Source organism: Dendrobates tinctorius, unplaced genomic scaffold (genome assembly GCF_039654945.1).
Source record: "Dendrobates tinctorius isolate UK_male_01 unplaced genomic scaffold, ASM3965494v1 ptg000199l, whole genome shotgun sequence".
In the NCBI taxonomy this organism is placed as follows: Eukaryota; Metazoa; Chordata; class Amphibia; order Anura; family Dendrobatidae; genus Dendrobates; species Dendrobates tinctorius.
This window is the reverse complement of record NW_027361866.1, coordinates 525,379-543,209: the sequence shown is the minus strand read 5'-3', so window position 1 is coordinate 543,209 and position 17,831 is coordinate 525,379. Positions and strand designations below refer to the sequence as shown.

General features: G+C 45.3%; 1 protein-coding gene across 1 annotated transcript in view; it reads right to left on the bottom strand.

Annotated features, from left to right (window-relative positions):
- Positions 1-2,211: 2,211 nt before the first annotated feature.
- UNC80 (unc-80 homolog, NALCN channel complex subunit) overlaps positions 2,212-17,831 on the bottom strand; it is a 38,220-nt gene continuing 22,600 nt past the window's right edge. Inside the window, exons 6-7 of the mRNA XM_073553280.1 lie at positions 14,601-14,763; positions 2,212-2,420 (exon numbers count right to left, since the gene is read on the bottom strand). Of these exons, the coding sequence (XP_073409381.1) occupies positions 2,212-2,420; positions 14,601-14,763 (372 nt within the window). The remainder of the gene's footprint in view (positions 2,421-14,600; positions 14,764-17,831) is intronic.

Here is a 17,831-nt window from a genome sequence, read left to right as displayed (position 1 = left end):
ACAGTCATTCTGTGCTGACAGAGTCCCTTTAAGTCTGTATTGATTATATAACTGATACTTGAATATGTTTTGGTAATCTGCTAAATGTCAAAACTTGTGTCACTGTCCAAATATTTCTGAACCTAACTGCACAGTGGGGAAAAAGTATTTAGTCAGCCACCAATTGTGCAAGTTCTCCCATTTAAAAAGATGAAAGAGGCCTGTAATTGACATCATAGGTACACCACAACGATGAGAGTCAAAATGAGAAAACAAATCCAGAAAATCACCTTCTCCGATGTGTCAAGATTTATTTTTCAAATTATGGTGGAAAATAAGTACCGTATTTTTCGGACTATAAGACGCACTGGACCATAAGACACACCCCAATTTTCAGAAGGAAAATAGGGAAAAAATAATAACGTGTCAAATGGGGGTCCGTCTTACAGACGGAATTCAGCTTACCTGGGAAAGGATCCGGCACAGGTGGAGAAGTGGTCACAGGGGTCATTCAGTGGTCCAGGCTGGTGCGGTGGAGGCAGCTGTGCTGGGGCAGGTGGGCTGTGCTGGGGCAGGTTGGTTGTGCTGGGGCAGCTGGGCTGTGCTGGGGCAGCTGGGCTGGGGCAGGTGGGCTGTGCTGGGGCAGGTGGGCTGGGCTGGGGCAGCTGTGCTGGACTGGGGCAGCTGGGCTGTGCTGGGGCAGCTGGGATGAGGCAGCTGTGCTGGGCTGGGGCAGGTGGGCTGTGCTGGGGCAGCTGGGCTGGGGCAGGTGGGTTGTGCTGGGCTGGGGCAGCTGTGCTGGGGCAGGTGGGCTGGGCTGGGGCAGCTGAGCTGGGCTGGGGCATGTGGGCTCTGAGGGGTGAGGGTGGTGGCGGGCTGTGCTCCGGTGCAGAGGCGGCGGCTCTGCCTGCATTTCCTCGAAGCCCGGAGGCCCCCGCACATCTGTTGCTGGCTGCCGACATGTTGCGGAGGCCTTCGGGAACATGGACACAGGGAAGATGGCCGCCGGTCCGGGGACGGCGCATGCGCAGGTTCAGATCTCGTCCCGAGATCTTGGGAGACGAGATTCAAATCCATGCAAGATCTCACCCCGTGGGGTCAAAATGATCACAAAAATGGTGAGCAAAAATCCCAGAACCACACTGAGGGACCTAGTGAATGACCTGCATAGAGCTAGGACCACCGTAACAAAGGCTACCATCAGTAACACACTACGCTGCCAGGGACTCAGATCCTGCAGTGCCACACATATCCCCCTGCATAAGCCAGTACATGTCCAGCCCCGTCTGAAGCTTGCTAGAGAACATTTGGATTATCCAGAAGAGTATTGGGAGAATGTCATATGGTCTGATGAAACCAAAGTAGAACTGTTTGGTAGAAACAAAACTTGTCGTGTTTGGAGGAGACAGAATGCTGAGTTGCATCCAAAGAACACCATACCTACTGTGAAGCATGGGGGTGGCAACATCATGCTTTGGGGCTGTTTCTCTGCAAAGGGACCAGGACGACTGATTCGTATACATGAAAGAATGAATGGGGCCATGTATCATGAGATTTTGAGTGCAAACCTCCTTCCATCAGCAAGGGCATTGAAGATGAAACATGGATGGGTCTTTCATCATGATAATGATCCTAAGCACACCAGGGCAATGAAGGAATGGCTTCGTAAGAAGTATATGAAGGTCCTGGAGTGGCCTAGCCAGTCTCCAGATCTCATCCCCATAGAAAACCTTTGGAGGGATTTGGAAATCTGTGTTGCCCAGCAACAGGCCCAAAACATCACTGATCTACAGGAGATCTGCATGGAAGAATGGGCCAACATACCACCAACAGTGTGTGCCAACCTTGTGAAGACTTACAGACAGAAAACGTTTGCCCTCTGTTATTGCCAACAAAGGATATATAACAAAATATTGATAGGAACTTTTGTTAATGACCAAATACTTATTTTCCACCATAATTTGCAAAATAAATCTTGCCAAATCAGACAAGGTGATTATCTGGATTTGTTTTCTCATTTTGACTCTCATAGTTGTGGTCTACCTATGATGTCAATTAAAGGCCTCTATCATCTTTTTAAGTGGGAGAACTTGCACAATTGGTGGCTGACTAAATACGTTTTCCCCCCACTGTATATATATAAATTGCCCCTGCGTCCAATTTTCCAGTTACAAATCCTGGCAAGCCGTTCTTAACACACGGACAATTGGAAAGAGGTGAGATACACATGCTCTAACCTGCTCGTGGTGTTACCTGGCTGTCAGTCTGGCCGTGGAGATCAGCCACAATGATCGATGGGGAGGATCTGAGAACAGGGCTCTCTTGTTTAACAGATGGAGCAGGGCTACAACCTGAACGTGGTGGCAAGGGAGGAACCTCAGTATGCGATGTAGAAGGCTGAGGCTGCTTTTCAGTAAAAGTTACAGATCTTTTCTGATCCACTGCAGGGAGAAAAGAGTAGAAGGAAGCTAAGATGAGCTGTGTAATTATAACTGTACAATTATGCAGGTTGACTTTGATGTAGACATAGAATGCAGGTTAGCCTCAAAGACACTATATCAGTGGCGGACATAGATAGATGAGAGCACTTGTGCAACAACAGTAAATGGGCCCCTCTATGTGTCTGTGAAAAAAGCTGCTTGCTGATTTCAAGCTGGAAGTGGGACCCCATACCTCTTGATCCCCTGTGTGGCTGCATCAATCATATGTCTGCCCCTGCACTATATAAATTATGGCCAACAGTATTTGAACCCATGAGATAATTTAGATTGTAGATTACAATTCTAAAGCCTATCTCACAAATACCACTGTCGCAAAATATGCCAGAGTTATGGTAATAGCAGACACGCATTATAACTCCTTCACTCCCCTTTTGTGTATGCATTCCTTTTTTTTCCTCCCCCCTTCTTTCACAAACCACAGCTTTTTTATTTTTCTTAAAACATGGCCATATGAGGACTTGTTTTATGTGTGACGAGTTGTAATTTTGAATGGCACCATTCATTTTACCATACAATGTACTGGAAAATGGGCTAAAAACGTGAAGTGCAGGAAATGCATTGAATTTTTTTTGCAGTGTTCATTGTGCAGTAAAACTGACCTGCCAACATGACTTTCCATGTTAGTACAATTCCAGTTATGCTAAACATGTAAATATATACATTTTTGGTTTAAGTGGTCAAAATATTGGCTTGTGTAGACTTTTTTATTTCTTCACCTTTGGAGTTGCATGATGGCTTTTTTTTGCATTTTTAAATGGGGAAAAGGTTGAATTTGTATATTCTTTTAAACGTTTTAATACTTTTAAAAACTTTCCTTTAAAATGTTTTTTTTTTAAATGGAATCTGTCAACAGGATTTCACTCATCAAACTATTTATATGCACATGTAAGGCTAGTTTCACACTAGCTCTTCAGGCTTATTTCCATATCAATTCAAATGCTGATTTCTCAGTAACAGGGGAGCAGACTGGCCATGTAAAGGTATTGCAGGACTTGTCTATGAAAGCGTAAGGCTAGTTTCACACTAGCGTTACCGGGGGCAGCGCAGGGCCGCCGCTAAGCTCTGCCCCGGCCACGCCCCCTCCGGTCAGCTCCTCCTCCGATCGCATGACGCTGCATGCGATCAGCGTACCCTATACTTAAAAACCTTGTAGTAGGGTTTGGGAGTGTCAGTCTTGGTTTGCAAAGCTCAGCCGGTGTAAAGTAACATGGAGCCAAGCGAATCGGATATCGACTGGATTGATTCCCAGCTGCGATCTGGAGGATACCATGCAATGTTTACTTTGTGAGTTCTGGACATTAAAGCGTGTTTGGTGTGGGTCACTGCTTGTCTGTCACACTGCACCAACCCCGCTGTACTACAGCATATACACTTTTTATTATCAATCCTGGTCATGTGACCCCAAGGCATTCACCCCTACCCATATCCTCTACATGCCTTGGGGTCACATGACTATACTGGCACCTTTATCGGCCAGAAAGGTAAGGCTATGTCCCCATGATAAAGAATAGCAACATTTTGGACAAAGTGTATTTTCGCTGTATCTAAAACACTGCGCTCTATCTAATTGCTGCACTTGTTTGTCAGTACATGCGGATTTACCACCTGTAATGACATTCAATTGGTTAAAATCCAGTGTCTCCGCTACAGAAATTGACATGGTGCGGCTTGTAAATCCTCACCGTGGGTGAGCTTAGCAGCAGTAAATAGAAGCACAGTGGGCATGGAATTTCTATAAATCCCATCCACTGTGCTTGTAATGTAAAACGCAGGGTTTTGGAGTCATATTTATGGATACTCTATATTTATTTTCAGGTCTATTAATTTCATGTGATGAAAAGTATGCATGCACTCATAATATTTTTTGCACCACAATCGGCAGCACTTATTGCTGGCAGGGAGCATTCCTATTGCTTCACATCTGGTAATAGAGAGATGGAGTATAGCTCTAAGAAGCTATTCTTGGCTTCCTGCCTATTGCCTTCTCTATGACTCAGTTGGCACGATGACATCATCACGAAAGTTATGTCGTCGTTTACCATGTACATGCTGGCCACAGTAAAGCAGGAGTCACACATAGTGACTCACCAGCGATCCCGACAACGATATCAACGTGTCAGGATCGCTGGTGAGTCGCTATGTGATCGCTGGTGAGCTGTCACACAGACAGCTTCACCAGCGATCAGCACAGCGACGTGAAGCGCGCGGCGTCGCTGTGTTCGTTAGTTACCAGCGCGCTGATGCAGGGAGCTGGTAACTAACGTACACATTGGGTATCCAAGGTATGTGCGTCCCTTAGATACCCAATGTGTACATTAGTTACCAGCTCCCTGCATCAGCGCGCTGGTAACTAACGTATACATCGGGTATCTAAGGGATGCACGTCCCTTGGATACCCGATGTGTACGTTAGTTACCAGCAGATCGCTGGTCTCCCGCCTGTCACATGCAGCAATGCATGCTGGCCAGCGGGAGACCAGCGACAAAAGAAATGTCCAGCGGTTTCCTACAGCAATCAGCGATACCGGCAGGGGGGGCGGTCGCTGATCGCTATCACACACAGCGATCTCGCTGGTGAGATCGCTGTTGTGTCACAAAACTTGTGACTCAGCAGCGATCTCGCTAGCAAGATCGCTATGTGTGACGGGGCCCTTACTTATTCTTTTTTTCTTTAAAGTTAGTGAATTGGGGGTGGTGGGTGGCAGAAAAGACCTTACATTATAATGAATTGTGTTGTGCGGAGTGGGAATAGAGGACACTACATCATAATGAATTGAAGGTGGGTGTGGGAAATAGGATATTGCATAATGAATTGGAATGAATTGGAGGTGGTGGATAAAACATTATATTATAATGAATTGGGGGTGGTTGTTGGGAAAGAGGACATTGCATAATGAATTGGGGGTGGGAGATGGGAGAGAAGACATTGCATTATAATTAGTTATGAGCGAACATGCTCAGATAAGGTCTTATCCAAGCATGCTCATGTGTTAATAGAGTATCTACGGCGTGCAGGCAATCCCTACATGTGTTGCGGCTATCGAATAGCTGCGAGACATGCAGCTATGGCGACTCAAACATAGTATTCGAGCACACAGAAGATACTCTATTAACACATGAGCATTTAATTATTGTAATTATAACGAATTGGGAGGAGGACATGTACTAAAATTATAATAAATTAGGGGGAATATGTAATTATAATAAATTGGGGGAGGATGTGTCATTATAATGAATTGGGGAGGATGTGTCATTACAACAAATTGGGTGAGTGGCAGGAGCATAGTTGGGTTGAGGACACAGAAGAGTGACTGGTAATGAATTGGGAGAAAGAGTACAGGGGCTAAATACTTTTACAGTTTACAGGGGAAACAATCCTGGCTCATTAATTTGTACTTGGGATGGTGGGTTGAACAATGGCTAACTAAATGTTAATGGTTGTTTCATGTTTATATTCAGCAGCATAGTATGGGGGATTCATTTTTCACGAAACAAATGTGTGAATATATATATATATATTGTGGTGTAATGACCACTGTGTCCACGAGGGGGCGCTGTGTGGATGTCCCAAGAGTGTGAGTGGTTGAAGAGCCATTATGTATCTCAAGGTGGGTGACCTTGAGATAGAGACATATGTATGTTTATGAATGCTATTGTAAAGTATATATGTCTGTGTGAAGGACCTGTGGTGAGGTCATAGTCATGTGACCCGGTGGGCGTGGCTATGGACCATATAATGTGGCCAGGTTAGGTCACATGGAGTGAATGCTGGGACCTGATTGGTCCAGTTTGGAAGGTCCCGTGAGGAGAAGGATCTCCTCACTAACAGCAGCCTGTGGAGCGGCTGTGTGTGTAATGGCAGCCAGTATCTGAGAGTCCCTGAGGAGTGAGTGGACTTCTGCGGCCTGGAGAAACAGCCATATGGGAACCCTGACGTGGGTGAGATAACCCTGGGGCTAAATAGCCTGTATAATGGACGCTCTCCTGTAATGCTGTGTATATTGCTGCTGGAGGTTTATGAAGGATGAATAAACCTCATAGACTATGATTTGTTGGAAAATCCTGTGCCGGATGTGTTTTTCGATCGCTGCAAGCGAGAACCCCTTACTTACATGACAGCGCTACCTCACATATGGTGACAGACTGTGGGCAGCGACTCCCAGAAGCACGTGTGGCAGTGCTGGCGATTCTGAGCCAGGAGAGCAGACTGTCTGACAACCGTGAGTAATACTGACCGAGGTCAGAGAAAGTGACTGTGTTAATATTTGTGGGATACCTCTGAGGAGAAGAGGCGTCCAGGAACCTGTGTGGCCGACACAGGTAACAGACAGGAGTCTGTGTTGCACTGACCAGGGTCAGTGAGAGACTGTGTCCCTGGAGGGGTCAGTGAGCAAGGTCCTGGAGGGTCAGTGTTGGGAGGAGCCCTGAAGCACGTGCTATGACCTTGGACCTGGTGAGGCGTGTGTTGGGCAGTCTCAGGTGGAGACGGATGTCCTGAAGAGCACTCGCTGAGCCCCTGGACCTGGTGAGACCGGTGTGTTGGGAAACCCTGGGAGGAGGGCTGCTCCCTGAATAGCACCCGGTGTGCGCCTGTGTGTTGGACGGTCTCAGGCGGAGACGGTACGTCCTGAACAGCACACGGACAGGACATGAGAGACTGTGCATGTGTTTTTGTTTTTTTTTCTTTTCCTCTGCAAAACCTGAAGGTGCTTGCTGTGGCTCAGTGGGGTCACGAAGGTCTCGCAGCACAGGGTCCTGGTGTTTTTCCTTTTTTGGGATCTGCCCTGGGAGCATTGGTAGCAGACGCTGTCTGTCTACACCATCCTGCTGCAGCTTTATTGCATGTGACTAAGCGGATACAGTAGTTGTGGCTTTACACAACTATTAAGGGTGAGTACCCTGTATCATTGCTTCATAACCCATTATACCTGCACTGGTAAGGCCCTATGGGCGCGCTTTTGTGGTTTTTATCTTTGAGGGTGACAAGCGGCTTCCAGTAACCCGGCGGGGTTACGAAGGTGACAAGCGGCTTCCGGTGGATCGGCGCATCCACGAAGACGGAGCAGCAGGGACTGCAGTGACACCAGCCGCTGTGTGTGTGTGAACAGCAGCCGGAGGTGCCGGTGATCAGTGACAGCAGGAGCTGTGGTGGTGCCAACAAAGACTTGTGTGGTATCGTTAAAAGACAAACTGTACTGTGTGAACTGTGGCATAAGAAGTTCTGCAGAACGGACATGGGGAAATCCCAAAAGGGGGCGGTGACCCAAAAGGGAGTGGTAACCAAAAAAGGGTGGAGTCCCAAAAGGGGGCGGTGACACAAATTGGAGTGGTAACCCAAAAAGGGGTGGAGTCACAAAAGGGGGCGGTGACCCAAATTGGAGTGGTAACCCAAAAAGGGGTGGGGTCCCAAAAGGGGGCGGTGACCCAAATTGGAGTGGCAACCCAAAGTGGGGTGGTGGTCCAGAAAGTGGCCAAGTGTGAAGAAGTGACAGCACTGGGTGACTCAGTAGGTATGTCTGGAGTACCGCAGTGTATGTGCAGGTCTTTTTCAGAATGTGGAATATCCTTTCCAGGTAGTAATGATGGGCCACAGATGTGTACAGTGATGCTGCACCGGGAAGGAGCCTTTGGTCGGCTGGACTCAGAGAGTCAGGTGACTCTGACAGGAACGCCTCTCGTTTTCTCTCTGACCGAGAAAAACGGGGTCACGGTGAACTACGCAGTAGACACAGTAGTGTTTGAGGGGACCAAAGGTGGTGAGTGCCAAGGTAGAGGAATACCACGGGACTTAGTCTATGCCTGGGAGAGGGGCCGGGACTTTCTTTTGTTTGATGACGTTTGGTCTGACGATGGAGATGCTTCGACTGTGGGACAAGCAGACACTGAGACAGTGACGGCTCCTGACATGGACAGGTCAGAGGTAGAACTGACCAGAGGAAGAAGTACATCTGCCCAACTGACGGACCTGACGTCTCGTGATAAGACAGATGGTGGGCTGGGAGATGAGACTACTGGACTAGACACATTGGTGCTGGACGGTAACTGGAGGGTTCACTCGACTGGGGTGACTGACCCAGTGGTACCCTTTAACGATATAATTAAAGAGGTAGTAGTGAGACACGTGATGGACAAAAGAGAGCAGGATCGTGAGATACAGCTGATAACGGAGACTGTAACAGAACATGTCGAACGGGAAAGAGTCCTAAGGCAAGCAGCTGAGCACAGAGTGGATGAGCTGGAGAAGGAAGTCTCTGAGCTCAGAGGTCACCTGTCAGCGTGTAAAACCATGAACAAGACCCTGTTGGAAGATATGGAGGTGCTCAGAGAGTCCCAAGAGAAGCATCAACAGGAGAGTCTCAGGAGAGAGGATCAGCGTCACTACCTGGCAGAGGAGCGAGATAAAGTTCTGCAAGAACTCAGTGGAGTAGTAAAAGGTCTTCTACAGGAGAAGAAGTGGATGGGCGAAGACGTACAGCGGCCTTGCCCAACTGATAGCAAGGCAGAACTGCCAAAGCCCATCTTGGAAAAGGGTCTTGAGGACTGTAAATCTCAAGAAGATGGTGAGCCAAGAGCTGCACAAGACAGTCACCCGGTCTTGGCAGATACCTTGAGGGAAGTGTCCGTGGGGAACCCAGAGCCATCTGTCCAGGATGAGAGCAAGTCCACGACCTTCAAGGTTGTAATTGATGTACCAGAAGACATGCAAGAAGCCTGTGCTGAGGAAGGTGTGCATGAGGCTTTCAAAGAGGCGGTCAAAGCATGTAAGGTGCACTGGGCACCTGAGACTCGGCAGTTGGTGATAGTATCAGCTAGGGAAAACACATCAAACCGAGTAGCTGTTCTGAAAGAGATGCATTTGCAGTGTCTACGTGTCAAACAATTGGTTAGGCGGAGTAATATGAAGGCTACTCGACGCCTAGAGATAGCAAGAGAGGCTATGGATCGGTTGGGTTTGAGGAAAGATGTGGTTCCGGTACCCAAAGCTCTGATTGGGAGAATCATTGGAAGGTCCGGGAAGGTGATGCAGGACCTTGTGAATGTCTCCGGTGTGGTGAGGGTGAGGATCCCTCCTGATGACGAAGACCAGGTGTCTGGTGAAGTGGGAAGGATTCCCATGATGGTGGTTGGCTCCATGGAAAGCCTGAGGAACTTTCAATTGCTCTTGGAGTATAGAGTGGGGTACCTGCAAGAGATTGAACAGTTGAAGCTGGACCGCCAGCGGATTAATAAAGAAGTGCGGAATACCAGGTGGCGGCCGCCTTCATACCAAGATGTAAGGACCCCAGGGGTACCGCCAAGAAGTGACATGGCAGATGGCCGAAGAATGTCAGCGAGTGGCAATTCGACAGACCGTACGAGGTTGAAGGGCTGTAGTTCCTGTGAGACGTTGACTGAGTCAGACTCGTGCCAGACAGCAGGATCGACTAAGACTTATGACCGCACCAACCGAGAGAGACGGTCAATGAGAGAAAGATCAGGTGACAAGGGGCACTGTAACAGTGTGGTGACTAAACAGTGTCTGATGATGCAGACAGACCGTGACTGGAGGGTCAAAGACAATGACCGGTATTATGACCGCTGGGGGCGGGGGAGGCCTAATGTAGAGATGAGGCCGTATGACAAATGGAGACAGTTCTCTCGACCTGTGGGGCAAGGTGCAATACGTGCCCGGTCTCGAGACCCTGGTGTGATGTTGTGTGTTCAACCCCACAAGTTTGAACATAGGGGGGAGGTATGTGGTGTAATGACCACTGTGTCCACGAGGGGGCGCTGTGTGGATGTCCCAAGAGTGTGAGTGGTTGAAGAGCCATTATGTATCTCAAGGTGGGTGACCTTGAGATGGAGACATATGTATGTTTATGAATGCTATTGTAAAGTATATATGTCTGTGTGAAGGACCTGTGGTGAGGTCATAGTCATGTGACCCTGTGGGCGTGGCTATGGACCATATAATGTGGCCAGGTTAGGTCACATGGAGTGAATGCTGGGACCTGATTGGTCCAGTTTGGAAGGTCCCGTGAGGAGAAGGATCTCCTCACTAACAGCAGCCTGTGGAGCGGCTGTGTGTGTAATGGCAGCCAGTATCTGAGAGTCCCTGAGGAGTGAGTGGACTTCTGCGGCCTGGAGAAACAGCCATATGGGAACCCTGATGTGGGTGAGATAACCCTGGGGCTAAATAGCCTGTATAATGGACGCTCTCCTGTAATGCTGTGTATATTGCTGCTGGAGGTTTATGAAGGATGAATAAACCTCATAGACTATGATTTGTTGGAAAATCCTGTGCCGGATGTGTTTTTCGATCGCTGCAAGCGAGAACCCCTTACTTACATGACAGCGCTACCTCACAATATATACTAGCTGAAGAGCCTGACGTTGCCTGGGCATAGTAACCAACTAGTTAGTTATAACAAATTATAATGATTATATTGCACATAAAAAAACATGCATCTATTCCTATCCTGTGTGATACTGACTGCTGAGCCGTGTATCTAATCCTATCCTGTGTGATACTGACTGCTGAGCCTTGTATCTAATCCTATCCTGTGTGATACTGGGCTCCCCCTGCAGTCTGTGTCAGAGGGTGGTCTGTGTGGGCACGGTAATAAATTGTGTTATTTCCAGCTTTACAGAAGGACGATAACACCATAGAAATGATAAGAATAATAGGCCTCAGTTACCACAACTGTCTACAAAGAAAACTGTTGCTGATAGCAACTAATCACAGCTCATTTTTCAAGTTTTAAACAGCTCTGGGACAGCGTGGCGAGTTTTGAGTAGCGACTTTTATGTGGCGAGGTTGGTGTATGTGTGGTGAAATGTGTGCTGAGGGTGGTATATGTGTTGAAGCACGTGGTAGTGTGTGGCGCATTTTGTGTGTGTGTTCATATCCCCGTGTGTGGTGAGTATCCCATGTCAGGGCCCCTACCTGCTGTACGGTATATACTGTTTGGCACCATCACTCTCATTCTTTAAGTCCCCCTTGTTCACATCTGGCAGCTGTCAATTTGCCTCCAACACTTTTCCTTTCACTTTTTCCCCATTATGTAGATAGGGGCAAAATTGTTTGGTGAATTGGAACGTGCAGGGGTTAAAATTTCGCCTCACAACAAAGCCTATGACGCTCTCAGGGTCCAGACGTGTGACTGTGCCAAATTTTGTGGCTGTACCTGCGACGGTGCGGATGCCAATCCCGGACATACACACACACATATATACACACCCACATTGAGCTTTATATATTAGATTTATAATGATATAACGTGATCTTTTTATTTTCAGGGGCACAGTGTTCAGTGCGGCAAATTCTGCAGTGACCACGTCACAACTTTAGGACATCGCCAAAAAGGTTTGACAAGATGGACAAGAAACAAAGAAAATGGCTGTAATCAGATGAGACGTAAGTTACTGGATGCAGATACTTATTCCGCACCTACACTGTATGATGGTCTGTTAAAACGGATGACAAGCGGCACTAAATGACCATTGATCGATAAACCATTAGCGATCGGTGGTCATTTAATAACCTGTTGACACATTCAGACTGCAGTTAAAGGTGCGCATTGAGCGATCTGTATTAGATTGTTCATTGTACATAGGCTGCCATTGTCCTGGGCATTGTGAGTCTTGCTTACAGAGAACAATGATCTTTTGTGTTACACAAAAGATCATTATGCAAATTGTCTCTTCAGAGAGGAAGAGGACTAGAACTCTAGTGCCACCTATTGGAGGTAGCAATTCTAAAAGTCAATGTTGACCCTTTAACGAGCCTAGTTACATGACTTAGGATAAAGGCCCCGTCTCACTAAGCGACTTACCAGCGATCCGGACACCGATATGAAGGTGTCAGGATCGCTGGTAAGTCGCTATGTGATCGCTGGTGAGCTGTCACACAAACAGCTTCACCAGCGATCAGCACAGCGATGCCGAGCGCCCGGCATCGCTGGCTATCGCTGTAGAAAATAGAATCAAAATAAAAAATATAGTTATTCTCACCTTCCGACGTCGCGTTCAGCCATCCTGCCTCTCTCCACGCTCCGGTCCCAGTGATCCTTTGCACGAATGACCGCGAGATGTCACAGTCTCGCGGGATAACAAAGTCTCGCGGTCATTCATGCAAAGGATCACTGGGACCGGAGCGTGGAGAGAGGCAGGATGGCTGAACAGGACGTCGGAAGGTGAGAATAACTATATTTTTTATTTTTTTTTATTATTTTTTTACACCTGATCGCTGGTCTCCCGCTGTCACACACAGCGATGCGTGCTGGCCAGCGGGAGACCAGCGACCAAAGAAATGTCCAGAGGTTTCTTGCAGCGATCAGCAATACCGGCAGGGGGGCCGCTCGCTGATCGCTGTCACACACAGTTGTGACTCAGCAGCGATCTCACTACCGAGATTGCTTAGTGAGATGGGGCCTTAAAAGCCAAGCCAGAATCTCCATTTGCAGACACTGTGTTTCGGGGTACTGCCCCTCATCAGTGCAAAGTGGGAGATCTGTTTTGGCTGTGAGAGAGGCGTCTGACCGATATCCAAGAAGTATCATTTCTCCTTGCGGAGAATGACATGCTAAGCATGTCGAGGTGAGGAGACTTAAAGCCGCAATGCTCCTCTGGGAAATATGCTAATTATGCAAATTGTCTCTTCAGAGAGGAAGAGGACTAGAACTCTAGTGCCACCTATTGGAGGTAGCAATCCTAAAAGTCGATGTTGACCCTTTAACGAGCCTAGTTACATGACTTAGGATAAAAGTCAAGCCAGAATCTCCATTTGCAGACACTGTGTTTCAGGACAAGAAGAGACAATTTGCATAATTAGCATATTTCCCAGAGGAGCATTGCGACTCTTGCGAGAGTGACGTCATCTCCGGTCCTTTGCGCTTAGCATTACTGGGAACGGAAGATGCCGGGAGCGTGGAGAGGAGAGAAAGAGCCCGTCGGCCGTCGGAAGGTGAGAATAACAAGATTTTTTATTTTTTTTTATTATTTTTTACATCCTATCTTATCCTATGCAGCTCAATAGTAAAAAGTTGATCACAATTGTCAAACACTATGCTTGACAAGTGTGACCAACCTGTCAATCACATTCCAAGCGATGCTTCAAATCGCTTGGAATGCGCTTGAATTCCGCATGAAAACGCATGCGGTTTGGCCATATTCTAGATTACCCGATGCATTAGAATCGGGCAACCACCTAGTATATTATAACCTGTAATGCGTATAAGTTGTTTTCAAATGTATCAGCCTCTTCGACAGATAAGAGAACAATTTCTTTATTATAAAGAAACACAAACAGAACTTGAATACTGTAGCAGGGCAACCACACAAGCGGTATTTTATGTGGTACAGTAAATATGATGAATTGTGATTTATTTAGTTGCAATGGAGTCAGGAAAAGAAGACTTTCGCATCACCCATCCATCCTATCAGCCCGTGTCTTGAGCTGCCTGTTCAAACTCATGGGGAGTCAGCTAAGGAGGCTCCTATAAAAGGTCAGATATACTCACATTATGCCTACTAATCTGAAGAAGGCTGCGGCAAGGCCTATGGGAGATATAATCATCACCTTGAAGGATATTATGGACTATAGGCTTTCTGAGGTACTGGGCAATAGATTCAGAGCTTGGACAGTTAAGATCCATTTACAATGCAAGTTTATCGTGAATAAGCGTTCACGATAATCCTGCAGTCTAAACATTATGCTGATCACCCATTGTGAGCACAATTCTCATCCTTCAGGTAAAATTATTTTTTGTGGTACACAAAAATCATTGTTCTCGACTGTGCATCATCCTGTGTAAACAGGACTTGCGCCCCTAAGAACAATGGCAGCCTTCGAGCACATATCACACAGTGCGTCCATGAAGAGCGGTCTACCTGTATAAACAAGCTTTAAAACTGGCCGATTGGTAAATATTTATTGTTCGGCAATTGTTTAACAACACAAAATAATTGATTTTTTTGATAGACTGTTTTGTTGTGTGTGAAGATAATGATGCTGGTTGAGGTCAGTTTTAAACCAAATCAACTGTGTCTGAGTAAAAGTTCTTCCTGTGCCATTCTATGGATGGAGATGGAGATTCTATGAGAAACTTGCCCCCGTTAATACATAAAAACTCATTGTTACCTGCTTTCTGATCTTCCTCCCGTATTTGCTTGGCCCGGGGCTGTATACTTCTGCGAGTTGTTGACAGTCTAGCCCCATGCCGACTCCGTGGTTCAGTTTGAGTTTTCTGGCGTGAAAGTAAAGGCCTTCGTAGCTGAACCAGGTGAGAAGGAGAGAAAGCCCCCTGTTACACCATAATACAGGGGAGATATTAACACTCAGGAAGATTCAAGCTCGTAAGTACCAATGGGCACAGGTGGTTCAGAGAACCTTGTTGATAATCAGAAGTTCCTTGCATATCTGTGTTTTTTTCCCTAGATTGTAGACGGACCTCAGATTTGCTAATGAAAGTGTTTGACTTTTTTTTCAATCGTAATATTACTGCTGCTCCATTCAGTGTACGCACTGAAGGATGCAACATATCTGCCATTTATTATCTTTCTAGTGCATAAGTCATAAATGAATGTGACTGGATGCAGGACCCATTAAATGTTCCGAGGTTAGCAATAACATTAGGTCAATTGGGGGGGAATTATTATTTAATTTGTCAAAAAACATCAAATATCCAAGGAACTAGAATAGTGCACTATAAAGACCACAAAGTGTAAATTATAAGTTGCATCGTATAACAATGACATCTGACATCATTCACTAAATTAAAGGTTAAATATCCCATCTTTGATAGAACATAAAGAGTGAGTTTTGTATCTGAAAGTATGCAGAGCCCACCATAGTCAATTGGCATTTTAGTCAATTTTATTTTGTTTATTTATTTTTTAATTGATTGAAAAGTGACACATGGGTTCTTATTGGTTGTATGATCAACAAGGCAACTATCCTATGGGCCCTTTTGATTTTGGTTACATGTGCCGTTTTGCCTCATTATTCGTATGTATTGAGATTTATCAATAATGTTATAGATGGAAGGATTTAAAAATAGTTTAAAATGTTGAAAATGTAGCAAAACTCGCTGTGCTTTACCAAATGGCACATTTCTCTTCAACATACTACATGTATATAGTTGTAATTATATATATATATATGACAAAAGTATTAGGACACCTACATCACATTACAGACAGGCTTTTATGAAATTCCATTTAAATCAATAGGCATTAAAGGGTTAGCCACTACTTCAACAACCCTTTCTTAAAGGCTGAAGTCCCGAGTAAAATATAAAACACCTTATACTTACTTCCCTGACCAGTGTCAGGTCTTCTGGGGCACTTGCATGATAGTGACTGCATAGCTCATGTGACATGACAATCAGTGTCCAGTAATGGGCTGCAGCCCTCACACCTCTCCCAGATTTATGTCCAAGGGAAATGTGAGCGCTGCAGGCCATTAGCGACCACTGATTGGCTGAAACGTTCACATGACATAACGTCATGCGAGTGCTGAAAGACCTTGTACCAACAGTGCCAGAACAGTGTCAGTACAGGAGGTGAGTATAAGTTTTCTTTTTTATTTTATTCAGGGAACTAGGGTATTTAAGAAGGAGTTGACCAAGTAGTGGACATTGTTGGTCCAAGTTGGTCCATTCTTTGCAGCTAAAACAGCTTCCATTCTTCTGGGAAGACGTTTTACAAGAATTCGGAGTGTTTCTTGGAGAATTTTTGCCCATACATCCAGAAGAGATTTGTCATGTCAGACACCGATGTTGATAAGAGTTGGCACATGCAGTCAGCAGGCAACATTCTCGCTTTCCCCACATCTAGACTCATTCATCAGACTGCCAGAAAAAAGATTTGTGACTCCACAGACCATGACTTCACTAGTCCAGACTTCAGTGGTGGATGCTTTACACCACTTCATCCGACATTTGACATAAATCTATGCCATGAAGTTCTGGGAGCACAGTTTTTGAGTGAATGATAATGCCAGAAGAGAAGAGATTTGGACTTTGCAGTTATTGAGTCAGATGAACATTGCCAACTCTTATGCATTATGCTCTTCTGCAACTTTGTGGTCTTCACTTCATGGCTGAGTTGCCGTGGTCCCTAAACACTTCTAGTTTTGTATATTGCCACTCACAGTTGTTTGTGAAATTTCTTCCCTTCTCAATGTTCCACAAACACCTGAATTCAGACCAAGAGGTGTATACCAATACTTTTGTCCGTATATATCCAAAGTTGGTGCACTGTATGACTCTTCGTCAAACTTTTTAGTTTCCAAAAGTTGATATTATGCATGTAACATAGCATTACATATTATGGCTCAGCCTGTATAAAAACTGATGCAGTGATCTCCTTCGAATTTATGATCTAAGACGGGGGGAACATACATGTTATATTTTCACATTTTGGAGGAACTGTTAGAATAGCAAAAGTAAGATCCAATGTCAAATTGATTTTTGGATTCATTTTGTAAATGTATATACAAAACAAAGCTGTAAAATAAAATCATGTTATTGAGTTAATACAGCCAAATTATAATACAGTTATACAGGAGAATTAACTAGAACTGTTAAATTGCAAGGTTAGAAGGGAAAACATGCGGAGAAGGGTTACCAAGAGAAGCTAAACTGCAAACTGCATGAAATGTTATTCTGTATCATTCACATCAGTCAAATGAAGATTGCAAAGTCTGAGAAGTCTGATTGGATATCTATCATGGCTCACACTACAGTATTATAAAAGTGGCACATTTATAAACTTCAAATCAAATTATTATAAGATGATATTTCACAATAAGAAGACAACGAAGCTGCGGTAACACCATTTTATCAGAGTACCCATATAACTCATATGTTCTGTGCAGTTTGGTTACAAAGAAATCAATCTTTTTGCATGTGAACGATACAAAAAATAATTTCATATACAGTTTGTACTGTGTAAATATGAAGATATCTTTAGAACACGTTTCAACTATTGTATGGGAAGTGGCACAGATATTAATAATTACAACTTAAAAAAATTAGCAAATTATTAATCGTGCATTATATATACTGGGCTACCAAATTCAATATAACATCCCCCTCCTGACATTATTTCAGCGCGCTCATTCAAGCTCATCAGTGTTTTAGGGGATTCTTACAAAGCATTACTAATCTAGGCAGAAAAGCCAATACAGCAAAGGAGAGGACCCAATGGGAAGGGAAACATGAAATGGCAAGGAAAACGGTTGAAAGGGCTTTCTAGGACTTTCCATATTGATAACCTATCCTAAGCAGCTCAGCTCCAGTTCTACACTGCAGCACTCAAGGACGGCCACTGTACAGTGTACAGAACTGTGCTGTTCCAGCTCTGTATA